Here is a 12,159-nt window from a genome sequence, read left to right as displayed (position 1 = left end):
GTCCCAGGGCAGGGGGCACCAGCAGCGGCCCCTGGGTGAGCCCCAGCCACAGGGCACCCAGACCACGCTGTGCTCACAGCTTGATGAGTAAGTACCCACAAGCGCTGGCACAGGGGGCTTCAGGGGACCGGACTTCTGGGGTGTGACCAGGAGGACAGGGGGAATGTTGATGGAGGGGCCAGGGCAGGTAGATCCCAGAGCTGGGGGGCAGGCAGACCCTGGAGTGCATGGGAGACGTGCTGGGCTGGGGGTCTGGAAACCCTTTCCCTCTGCCTTTCAGTCCCAAAGACCCGAGACCTCCCTATGGGCTGCAGAGCTGAGGTCCCAGCCCTATCCCACTTTTTCCCTTCCTGGGGAAGTTCCCAGCCCACTAGGACAGGGCTGCTCTTCTCAGTAAAGAACACACTGGTGGTGAACAGGGAATCAAACTGGCTGAACACAAAGTTGTCCCAACCCCTGGGATTCCCCCCTCCTCCCCTCACTCCCAATTTCTGCTCTTCAAGAAAGAAAAGAGGGGAGCCCCCCTGCAGTGGGGCAGGCAGAGGGTGGCTGCTGCCAGCCTGGGCTCTGTGGGTTGCCTTGCCCTCAACAGACTGTATCTCTGGGAAGGGAGCTGGTTTTGTCACCCTCCACCCCTCGCTGCCATCAGCGGATGGAGATGGGCTGGCAGGGACACCTGAGCCACTGCACTGCCCTGCCAGCCCGTGCCCTTACCTGGGCTCACATCTGCTGCAAATTACAGGGTGGGTTTTCCCTCCTCTGAGTTCTTAGTAGGATGACAAAATTTGAACTGATTGCTGTGGATTTTAACTTGCCCTCTCTGGTCCAAAAGCCCTCCCGATGCCTAGAGGCAGGAGAGGTTCCTGCCAGCAGGCACAGGCAGAGCTGCTGCCGGCAGAGATGTGCAGGAAGAGGCACCAGCAAATGTTCCCTGTTCTGGGGAAGGATTCACCCACCCTGGGAACACGGGATGGGTAAACGCTGGGAGATGTCTGGGCTCCTCGTGCTCTCTGCTCTGCTGTTCAAGGTTTGCCAGCAGAGAGACACGGATGGGTCCTTCCATCTGGCGGAGCAGCCAGGAGCCGGGGCAGCAGCGAGTGCCCCCCTGCGTCTCCTCTGCCCGCCTTGGCCACTGCCTTCCCTGGGGGTGCAGCCTCTGGCCAGGCACGTGAGCCTGGCACCAGCCCGGCTGTCTGCTGGCACTTCCCTGCCTGGCACACTTTAACCTCCATTTGCTGGACCTCCAGACCTCAGGCAGGGTGCTTTTCACCCAGCTCCAGTCCTGGATCCAATCCTGCTCTGTGCCCACTGAGTCCTTTCCCCCTAGGGCAGTGGATTCAGGTCCCTGTCCCTGTGCAGCTGAAGGGTTGAGCCAGGTGGGTGATGCTGTGTCACATCCCACCCCTCTTCTTGCAGGGCTGAGCATGGCAAAGGGGACAGAGGAGAGGCACTAGGGACAACGGTGCTGAAGGGACCCTTCAGAGCACACACCAACCCAGAGAGGAGCACTTGTGGTCACTGCAGGGCCTGAGGAGTCGGCTCCTCCGTGCTGTTGGTGCTGGAGAGCTGGAGCCAGCTGGGAAAAAGCTCCAGAGCAGCTTGCCAAGAGGCAGCGCAGCCTGCAGGACATGCCTGTGCTCCCAGTGCAGATGGGGACAAGTTCTACCCCCGGGAGGTTTCAGACAGCCCATCAGGAAGGAGAGAAGAGGCTCCTGCAGGCACAAGCCCTTTCCTGGATCTCTGCTCCATCCCTCCCCACAGCCTCTGCATTCCCAGGGCTGGGTGTGATCCCAGGAGCCACAGAGATACCTTTAGCCAAGAAGACGCACAGGGGAGCACCCTGAGCAGAGGGACTGGCAAAAAAATGTGAATTATACTCTTGTCAAATCTCCTCCCTATTTCTCCCTCTCATCCGGGGCAGATGTCTGTGCTTTGGTGCCATTCAGGAACTGGGGGGGTGTGGGGGTGGATGAAGCTGGTGGAGCAGCAGTGGGGGCAGGAGGGAGGGCAGTTTCCACCCCGAGGCCCCCACAGGCTGCTTTGGGTACGTGGGGAGCGGGGCAGGGGGTCAAGCTCTTGCTTTAAACCTCTGTGCTGCTGATGCAGTGAGGAGCAGTGACAGGGCCAGCACAGCCCCGCTGAGGTGGCTGCCACACGGGGACTGTGGGGATAATGCTGGTTGTAAATATGTCCCAGGGACTGTAAAGTTTTTGTACTGGTTTGTCTCCCCCCACCCTCCGTGTGAAATAAACCTTGGAAACCCTGCAATGCCTTCAAATCTGTGCTGAGCAGAGGAGTGATTCCCCAGGGGCTGCCCAGGGCTCAGGGAGCATCTCCCCTGCCGGGGCTGTTGGCACCACCATCCCACCATAATTCAGGGGTTTTGTACCACTGTGAACATTTGCTTGGGAGAGGCAGGGAGCCAGGAGGATGCCTGGAGCACTAGGACATCCCAGGCTGCCCTGACCACTGTGTCCCTCCCCAGAGCCCGTGCAGAGCTGCCCAGTGCCACCTCCTGGCGCTTCAGCACAAGCAGGTCCTGCGTGTCCCCAAGCCCCTCCATGGCCTCCTCCTCCTTCAGGTGCCTGCAGTGACAGCTGAGGGGACAAAGCCCAACACCAGCCCTGTTCATTAGCCCTCCCAAAGGCCCCGGGCAGAGGGTGCAGGGGACCTGTCCCAGGGAACAGGGGACCTGGAGTGTCATGTCCCACTCACAAGGTTGGTGTTCTTGTCTCCAACCAAGGTGCTAGGCACTCCCATCTAAACCATGCTAGAGAGGCTGGACCAGATGATCCCTGTTCCCTCCCAGCCTGGGATTTGTGTTTTAGGACAAAGTTTGCTCAAATGGAGTGGCTCCTACCTTCAGGCTGGTTTTCTGTGCGTCCTGGGGCTGGGATGAGAGGTGCTGGGTGCATTGGTTCCACCTGCTCTCCAGAAGCACCTGCACTGCGTTCACATCCTGCACCCCCTTGGGCTTTATTAGCCACCAGCACTGGGTGCTGCTCTCCTTGGGTGCAGGCTGCTGGGCTGGGGGTCAGCTCCTTATGAGCTGGGCACACTGCTGTCCTGGCTCTGGGCTTTTGGGACTGGGGGGTTTGCTCTTGGTGCTCCAAAGTCACTTTTCTTCCCTTATGTTTCTACTCCAGAGCAGCTGTTTTCTCCAGTGCTTGTTCCCCAGGAGCTGGTTTCTGCTGCTGGTGTTGGCTCTGCTGTGGGGGATGAGCAGCTCTTCTCCCTTCTCTGTGTTGCTGTCGAAGCAGCCAGTTGTTGCCCTGTGGGGTACGGAGCTGCCCACCCTGGGCTGCTGCAGTGGGATCTGCAGGGAGCGAGTGGGGGGACAGTGGCTGTGCCCTGTGGTCACCTGGGGTGGGTGTGCATGGGGCAGGAATTCCCCTTTCCCACGGGAAGTGCGTGGGGAAAACCTCCCCTTGGCTTTCAGCCTGCCTGAGGGGCAGGGGGCACCGGCTGTGTCCCTGCAGGCTGCCAGCTGGACACGGGCACCCGGAGCTGCCTGGTGAAGGAGGACGATGACTTCCTGGAGCACCTGATCCTTTTTCATGCTGAAAAGGGTGAGGGTTGCCAAGGAGGCTGCTGGCTGAGCCCCCTGCCACGGGGTCTGTGCTGGGCTCTGCAGGTCTGCCTGGGGGGCTGAGGCCCAGGATGAGCTGCACATGGTGGCCGTGGATTCCAAAAACACCTGTGGAGACAAACCAGTGCCCCTCGCGGCGCTGCGGGCCTCGCTGCTCCCCACGGTAAGGGCAGCCCCTGGCTGAGGGGCAGCAGTGTCACCCTGGGCTGGCCTCAGGGGTCTCTGAGCTCCAACTCTTTGCAGATCAGCCTCAGAGGTCTGGAGCTGCTCCCTCCCGTCACCTTCGTGCTGCAGTGCGGAGCTGGGCCGGTCTGTCTCAGTGGGCAGCTCATCGCCTGTGAGTGCTGGGCTTGGGTGGAGGCTGGGGGGCCCTGGGGATGTTCCTGGCTCCCACAGTGACTTTGGTGGCAGCTGGTGCCCCCAGCAGGGCTGCTCCCCTCTCTTGGGGGGTCAGTGCTGTCCGTGCTGGCTCTCAGGTCTGTCATGAGAGGGCTGGTGGCCAAGCTGCTGCTCCAGGTGTGGGGTGGGATCACTGTTCATGTGTGCAGGGGGGTGTTCACCTCCCTCAGGGGGTCAGGCCACCCCTCCTGCTGCAGCCCTCTATCTCCTCCCCAGTGGAACTTTATGCCAAGACCAAAGCCCACGAGGAAGAGCCTTCAGATGAAGATGTAAGTGACGAGGATAATGATAGAGCACCCTAGAAAAGCTGCAGCTTGGGGCAGACTTAGCAGTTCTGGGAATGGAGATGACATGATGGTGTGGACACCAGGAGCTGCCAGTGCCTTGTGCCAAACAGGATGGATCCTTGCAGTAGCACATGAACTGTCTGAGCTTTGGATATCATCCCTTGTCTCCTCTCCCTGCCCCCTCCACTCCTACCGTGCTCCCAGAAATGCTCTTTGCCTCTTCTATTGCAGTAACAATAAAAAAAAGTGCAAACACCTTGGAGTTGGGCTGTGCTGTGCTCTGTGCCAGACTTCTTGTCTTCTGTCTTGTCCCTCCTTTCCTGCCTCCTCTCAGGAAAATGTATTCCACAATGGCCCTGATGCTTCAGGTTGTGCTGCTCACCAGGGGTCTGGAGCCTTGCTGAATCCACAGGGCAAAATCATGTTGCTGTCTTCACAGCAGCCCAGGAAACGCAGCCAAAAGCTCCCCCAGAGCAGGCAGTCACTGAAATAACAGAATTAAAAATACTAATAAAGAAAATTGCCCAAATCCATTATGCACATGCTATTACCTGGCAGGGAGGTGGACTTTGAAGGGGAGCCCAGAGCCTGCAGGCAGGGTGGGCTGGGAAAGGGGCACACTGGTCTTTTTTTTTTTATTTTCCCCACTTATAATACAAAAATAGACGAGCTGGTGGGAAGGTTGCTGCCGTCACGCTGTAATTGCCTGGGAGAGGCCAGAGATGGGCCTGGGTGACACCAGAGCCAGCCCTGATGGGCTGCAGCCTGGCACACGTCAGCGGCCGGCGTGGGCTGTGCCAGGGCTCGGGGTGTGAGGGGACACAAGGGGACAGGGCTGCAGGGTGGCTGCGCCCCGGGAAGGGGCTTTTTTTTGGCAACAGGTCCTTCAAGGCAAGTGTGGCCCCTGAGCCCCTTCCCTGGGTTTGAGGGACAGGGAGCAGGAAGCTGCTGCTGTGCCAGCCCCAGGCCCTGGGGGTGAGAGAGGGGGGAGAGCAAAACTGCAACGAGCAATTCACTCATCCAGCTCTTCCCTGCCCTCACCTTGCTCCCAGCACACCGGCTGCACTTGATACTTCTGCAGAGAGGAGCAGAGCCACGACTGCTGCGTTTCTCGTCAAAACAGGTGATTTGGGCTTATTTTCTCCTTTGGGACTCCCTGCTGCCCAGAGCTGGTCAGGGTGGTGATGCCTTTCCTGAGGGGTGCGGGGGCCAGAGTGTGCTGCACGATCTGGGGGGTGATGCAGCCCCTACTGCCCATCCTGGGGGGGTTCTGTGGGTGCTGGGTGCAGGCAGGGGTGCCCTCTGCCCAGAAGCAGGAGTAAAGGCTGAGGAATTCATCACTCCTGATTCCTCAGGCAGGAATGAAGCTGGGAAGCCCCTGAATGCTGCTGCCTGGCGAGGTCCAGCAGCTGAATTCAGACATTAAGCCCTATAAAGAAATCCATAAAGAAAAGAAAAGAGGATTAAGGTCAGTGCCAGCAGGTTTGCACAGTGCCCTCTTCAACCCCAGAGTGTGCCAAGGGGGCACCCGGCAGCAAACTGCACCAGCTGCTGTTGCAGTGCTGATGGAGAAACTCCCCAGTGTGGGGACAGGAGTGTCACCCTGCACGAGCCACAGCCCCTTGCTGGAGTCTGGTCTTGCTGTCAGGGCAGCATGAGACCCCAGAGAACCATGGCTGGAGGCAGTGGTGGGAGGGGTGGGTGCTGGGGAAATGCTCTGTCCTCCTTCCCGCAGCCACACGCTTGCCCCACGTGTGGCAGCATCTCCTGCAGGGCTGTGGCAGAACCGTGGCAGCTGCCAGGTAATGAACAGGTAAGAGTCCCAATGTCACGGGGACAAAACAGGCACAAACAAGAGTGTGCCCAGCTGGCACAGGATGTGGCCCTGGGCAAACTGCACGGGGGGACAAGCTTGATGGTGCTGGCCTGGGCAGTACCACGGTCCCAGCCCCAAGTGGGGCAGCACCCCTGCCTGGCTGGGCTGGGAGCAGTCTGGGGGAGCTCCAGCTGTGTGCACCCCCTCCAGATGTTCACACCCACAACCCGCAGCCCAAAGGAGCTGTACAAGGCCCCCCCCCAGGGAGCCAGGACTCCCCCCAGGCTCTGTGGAGATGTTTGTGCTTTTCTCTGCTCCAGGATGGCTTCACACCAGCCACAGTCTCTCCTGCTGTTTTGCACGAGCACCCAACTAATAAATGCAGGAATGTTGGTTTATTTTGTGCATAAGTGGCCAATTACTCGATGCATGAGCACCCCATTAGTTCACCCATGAGTAAGCAAATCTCAGCACCCCATTGATGTCCATAAGCACCCAGTTATCTCCAGTGTGGAGCAGAAAGAGCAGGAGGAGGCCTGGGTCTGGGGACAAGGGAGGCATCTCCCCAAACATCTTTTAATTATTTACATTTTCTGCTGTCTCTATGCCCATGCCAAGCACTAGAAGCTTGCATTAACTGCAATAAAATAAAATAAGTCATATTTTGCCCAGTTGAAATCGTTTTGCCCGGATCCCCCTCTGTGCTGGCAGAAGGGGGGCACAGCTGAGCTGCCTGGCCTGGCAGGAGACTACTAGGGGGGCCCACTCCCCTCTGCACCCCCAAAGCCAGAGCCTGCCCAGCCTTTAACTGCTGCTGGATGGCACAATGTAATTCTTTGCTGCAGGTGCATCCTTTGGAAATGCTGCCCTTGGTTTGGGGAGGTGCGTGGGTCTGAGGATGTCTCAGGAGGGGCCCCCTGCACCCGGCAGTTTATTTATGGGGGGAGTTTCACCTGCTGATGCTCAGCTGGCAAAATCCCTCCCCAGGCAGAACAAAGAGCAGCATGGGGCTGGCTGGCTGGGAGGGGAGGCAATTGCAGGGCTTTGGATTCAGCAGCAGCTGTTTGCTATGAGGGACTTTATTCTGAAACACCTTTTCTGCCTCCCAAGGCACTGGGTGAGGTGGGTGCCTTGCACAGGGCAGGGGGAAGCAGGTGGGTGCAGGGAAGTCAGTAAAAAACCCCAATTAATGCAAATTGGGACTGTGGAGCTTTTGGGGGAGCTGCTGAAGGGTGAAATAACATCTGGTATAGAGAGAAATAATAATCAGGGCAGCAATCCTGTGCTGGTAAAGAGTGGGAGCTAATATATGGAAATAGCCCTGGAAATTAAAGTGGGAGAGCAGCAGGTGTGAGATGATTCAGGGGGAGGAAGGGAAGGCTGCACAGGGGGTCCAACAGGGAGCACTGACCTTGCTGCCCAAGGGAGGGACCTGTCTGCCAGGACAGATCTAATTTTTACCCCTGAATTTTCTCTTTGACCCCATCCCATTCCCTCAGCAGCCGATTCCAGGAGCACCTGGCGTTGCTGTGCCAGTGGCCATGGGAACACTGTGGCTGAGCCCCCCAGAGCAGCCCCCAGCCCCTGGCTGCCAGCCCTGGCACTGGAGGAGACCCTGGGTAATCATGTTAGGGGATGAAGAACCAGCTGCAGGCGCACAAGGCTTTGAGGCAGTGCAAAATTAGCAGAGCATCCTTATTTGCTTATCCATTAATGACCTTCGTTATTTCCAGAAACATTAGGAGCGATTTTCTGGCTCAGCTGCTGTTTCCCTTCTCCTTCTGCCAGCAGCTGCCCCGGGGCTGCTGCAAACACCCCGTTTCAAGAGGTGTTGCTGAGGCCGGGCTGAGGTAAGTGATTCCCACAGGCCCCTTTCTCCTTCTCCCCTTTTCTGCCCGAGCTGTCAGCACAGCCCAGCCCGGGGCTGCCTGTCCCTCCTGGCACAGGGCTGCTCACCAGCATCACTTCATTTCTGAGCCTGGTTTCCCCCCCAGGAACCTGCAGGACAAAGCCACGATCCTGAGGAGCCTCCCCAGGGGTGGAGCAGGGTCGGTGCAGCTGCGGGGGGCACAGACACAGCAAAGCCCTGACGAGGAACAAGGATGTGTCCCTCGGATGCCTGAAACCTGCAACTGACAGATTCTGGGGTGCTGAGGCTGGGCAAAACGAGGGGGTTCTCAGGTGTCAGTCACAGCCATGGAGGGGGACACGGCCAATGCCACCATCCACAAGCTCTCCCTGCAGAATGGCCCCAATGCCAGTGCACAGTTCACTGGGGTGCAGCTCATCCAGTCCTTCAAGCCCCTCATCATCCCCTGCTACACCCTGGTTGTCCTCGTGGGCATCTTCGGCAACTACCTGCTCCTCTACGTCATCTGCAAGACCAAGAAGATGCACAACGTCACCAACTTCTTCATTGGGAACCTGGCCTTCTCTGACATGCTGATGTGTGCCACCTGCGTGCCCTTCACCCTGGCCTACGCCTTCAACCCCCAGGGCTGGGTTTTTGGGAAGTTTTTGTGCTACTTTGTTTTCCTGATGCAGCCCATGACAGTCTATGTCTCCGTCTTCACGCTCACGGCCATTGCTGTTGACAGGTAAGTGGATGGTGTTGGGGTCTGTCACCCCCCCTGGGTCCCCTCAACCTGCTGTTTGCTCTGCTCGGGGTGTTAAGTGCCAGATACTCAACATTGGAAAAGGGAAAAATGGAGGGGATCTTTGCAGTCCCTCTGCAGCCTTTAGCATCAGGGCTTGGTCACGGCTGGTGGAAGCAGTGGGCAGTGTTGGGCTGGCCATGGGGTTCCACTGGGAAGTGGTGATGTGTGGTTTCCTGCCTGCCTGGATGCAGCCACCTCTACGGAAACCCAGCTCCATGCTCCTGGCACTCTGGCACAAGGACTTGCTGGAGTTTGCAGCTGGCTTGTCATGCTTTGCTGGATAAACCTGCACCCAAATCACATCCCGTTCTGGCCCCAGGGTGGACAGCACGTGTGCTTCATGGGGGGGGTGGTGGTTTGTGTGGTGGTTTCCATGGAGACCTCATCTCCTGAAAGGGGCTTCGAACCCTGGGGGGACTGGTGTGATGCCAGCAGCACTGGAAGTGCCTCTCTGTGCTGCAGAGAATGGGGCAGAACAGTGAGGGGAAGGGCAAAAGAAAAAAAAGGAGGATTTGAGCAGAGTAGCTGAGAAAGCTGAGACTGCTGGTGGAGCTGTGCTGCCCCACGGGCTTGGGATGTCCCCAGGAGTGCTGGTGGTGTTGAGTTCCTTCAGCAAAGCCACTTTTTGGGGTGAAAATGATTCGCTTGTTTCTCCAGGTTGTACCAACCTCAGCAAGTTCATAAAATGTCACTGGAATTTGTCCCGAAGGATGATTTTAGCCTAAGGGGGGAGCATGAGGCCATGCCCGGGCTCTGCTGGTCTCAGACTTCAGCACGAGCCCGTGAGCAAAGCACAGGCTGAGCTGCCCGTGGGCACGAGGCTGCACATGGCACAGCTGGACGTTGCAGTGTGACGTGGTACGTTGTGTGTCACAACACTGAGAGCAAACCATGCCAGGCCACGGGCTGTGCCAGGACCGAGCTGCTGCTCTCCGAAAGAGCCGCACAAAGTGGAACCACAGCCCAGCCAGCCCTTGCCCTGGGCTCTGCCACGTCTCTCCCCACAGGTACCACGCCACCGTGCACCCCCTGAAGAAGCGCCTCTCGGTCACCAGCTGCATCTTGGTGGTGGGGGGCATCTGGCTGCTGTCCTGCGGGCTGGTGGCCCCCGCCATCGCCCACACCTACCACGTGGAGTTTCGGCAGGAGGGCTTTGCCATCTGCGAGGAGTTCTGGATGGAGCAGGAGGCGCAGCGCCTGGCCTACGCCTACGGCACCCTGATCGTCACCTACATCCTGCCCCTCTCCGCCGTCTCCCTCTCCTACATCTGCATCTCAGTGAGGCTGAGGAACCGGGTGGTGCCCGGACACCCCACGCAGAGCCAAGCTGAGTTTGACCGCCTGAGGAAGAGGAAGATCTTCCGCCTCATCGTGCTGGTGGTGGCAGCTTTCGGGGTCTGCTGGCTCCCCATCCACGTCTTCAACATCATCCGGGACATCGACATCAACCTCATCAACAAGCACTACTTCCTCCTGATCCAGCTGCTCTGCCACTGGTTCGCCATGAGCTCCTCCTGCTGCAACCCCTTCCTGTACGCCTGGCTGCACGACCGCTTCCGCGGCGAGCTCCGCAGGATGTTCTCCTGCAAGAGGAGGGTCCTCCCCACCAAGAACTGCGGGGCCGCCGCGCTCTGAGGCTGGGGTCCTGCCCCCCAGGCCCCCCGTGTCCGTGCGCATCACCCTGAGCTTTCCTTGCCGCTGGGAGATGCTGCGGGACGGGAGGCACACGGAGCCCCGCGGGTTTGCGGCACCTGCAGCACCTGCCCCGGGCCTGCCCTGCCTCGGGGTGCTCCGCTCTGCTCCCCGAGCTCCTGTCGCCTCCAGGACAGGAGCAAAAACGCATTTGTTACAGCTTTTCTCTCCAGAGTCACTGCAGTGATCCCCAGCTGCACACCTGGGATGGGATGGGGTGGGAGGGGGAGCAGAGCTCCGGGAGGATGCAGCGCCCAGCCCTGCGCTGGGTCGTTATTGTGAATTAACGAAGGAAATGGGCCCACGGGGAAGAGGTGAGGAGCGCTCGGCTGGGCCCTGGCTGGGAACAGGTACCTGCTTCATTAAACGAGTCCCACAGCTCCCTGAACTGCCTGCTGGCTGAGGGAAATGGCAGCTCTGCGAGGTTGGGTTCGGGGAAGCGCCGGCGCGCGACACCTGTACACACCTGTACTCCTGTAGGTACACCTAAACACACCTGTACATACACCTCTGTACATACACCCACCCACACCTGTACATACACATGTACACACCTGTACACCTGTAGGTACACCTGCACACACCTGAATGTACACCTGCACACACCTGAAGGTACACCTGTACACACCTGTACTCCTGTAGGTACACCTAAACACACCTGTACATACACCTCTGTACATACACCCACCCACACCTGTACATACACATGTACACACCTGTACACCTGTAGGTACACCTGCACACACCTGAATGTACACCTGCACACACCTGTACATACACCTGTACACCTGTACTCCTGTGCTGTGTGTACCTACGCCTGTAGGTACACCTACACACACCTGTACGTACACCTCTGTACATACACCCGCACACACATGTACATACACTTGTACACACCTATGTACACACCTGTACACCTGAAGGTACACCTGCACACACCTGAAGGTACACCTACACACACCTGTACGTACACCTCTGTACATACACCCGCACACACCTGTGCATACACATGTACACACGTGTACACCTGAAGGTACATCTGCACACACCTGAAGGTACACCTGCACACACCTGTACACAGACCTGTACACCTGCACACACCTGTACATACACCTGTACACACCTGTATTCCTATCTTCACACACCTGTAGGTACACCTGCACACACCTGTACATACTTCTACACCTGCACACACCTGTACATACACAGGTACACACCTGTAGGTACACCTGCACACACCTGTAGGTACACCTGCGCACACCTGTACATACACAGGTACACACCTGTACAACTGCACGCACCTGTACATACACCTGTACACACCTGTACTCCTGTAGGTACACCTACACACACCTGTACGTACACCTCTGTACATACACCCGCACACACCTGTGCATACACATGTACACACGTGTACACCTGAAGGTACATCTGCACACACCTGAAGGTACACCTGCACACACCTGTACATACACAGGTACACGCCTGTAGGTACACCTGCACACACCTGTACATACTTCTACACCTGCACACACCTGTACATACACAGGTACACGCCTGTAGGTACACCTGCACACACCTGTAGGTACACCTGCGCACACCTGTACATACACAGGTACACACCTGTACAACTGCACGCACCTGTACATACACCTGTACACACCTGTACTCCTGTAGGTACACCTGCACGCACCTGTGGCCGCTGTCCCCGCCCCTCCC

The 12,159-nt window shown here is 58.0% G+C and overlaps 2 protein-coding genes across 2 annotated transcripts in view; both read left to right on the top strand.

The window, feature by feature from the left end:
• ADRB3 (adrenoceptor beta 3) overlaps positions 1-4,290 on the top strand; it is a gene marked incomplete at its 5' end in the record, with an annotated part of 5,037 nt that extends 747 nt beyond the window's left edge. The window contains 3 exons of the mRNA XM_009993254.1: positions 3,635-3,752; positions 3,833-3,926; positions 4,205-4,290. Coding sequence (XP_009991556.1) covers positions 3,635-3,752; positions 3,833-3,926; positions 4,205-4,290 — 298 coding nt within the window. The remainder of the gene's footprint in view (positions 1-3,634; positions 3,753-3,832; positions 3,927-4,204) is intronic.
• Positions 4,291-8,285: 3,995 nt separating this feature from the next.
• Positions 8,286-10,389, top strand: LOC104384838 (prolactin-releasing peptide receptor-like). Its single transcript, XM_009993215.1, has 2 exons — positions 8,286-8,688; positions 9,756-10,389. Exons 1-2 carry the CDS (start codon positions 8,288-8,290, stop codon positions 10,381-10,383), a joined length of 1,029 nt encoding a protein of 342 aa, XP_009991517.1. The 5' UTR covers positions 8,286-8,287; the 3' UTR covers positions 10,384-10,389.
• Positions 10,390-12,159: the final 1,770 nt, after the last annotated feature.

The sequence above is a fragment of the Chaetura pelagica genome, unplaced genomic scaffold (assembly GCF_000747805.2).
Source record: "Chaetura pelagica isolate M959 unplaced genomic scaffold, ChaPel_1.0 scaffold302, whole genome shotgun sequence".
NCBI classification, from domain to species: Eukaryota; Metazoa; Chordata; class Aves; order Apodiformes; family Apodidae; genus Chaetura; species Chaetura pelagica.
Note: the sequence above shows the minus strand (reverse complement) of the source record. Positions and strands in the feature narration are given on the sequence as shown.

Coding starts and splice junctions, on each gene's coding strand:
- LOC104384838 (XM_009993215.1), top strand. CDS start 8,288: ATGGAGGGGGACACGGCCAATGCCACCATCCACAAGCTCTCCCTGCAG. Junction 8,689..9,755: donor ACGGCCATTGCTGTTGACAG/GTAAGTGGATGG, acceptor CTCTCCCCACAG/GTACCACGCCACCGTGCACC.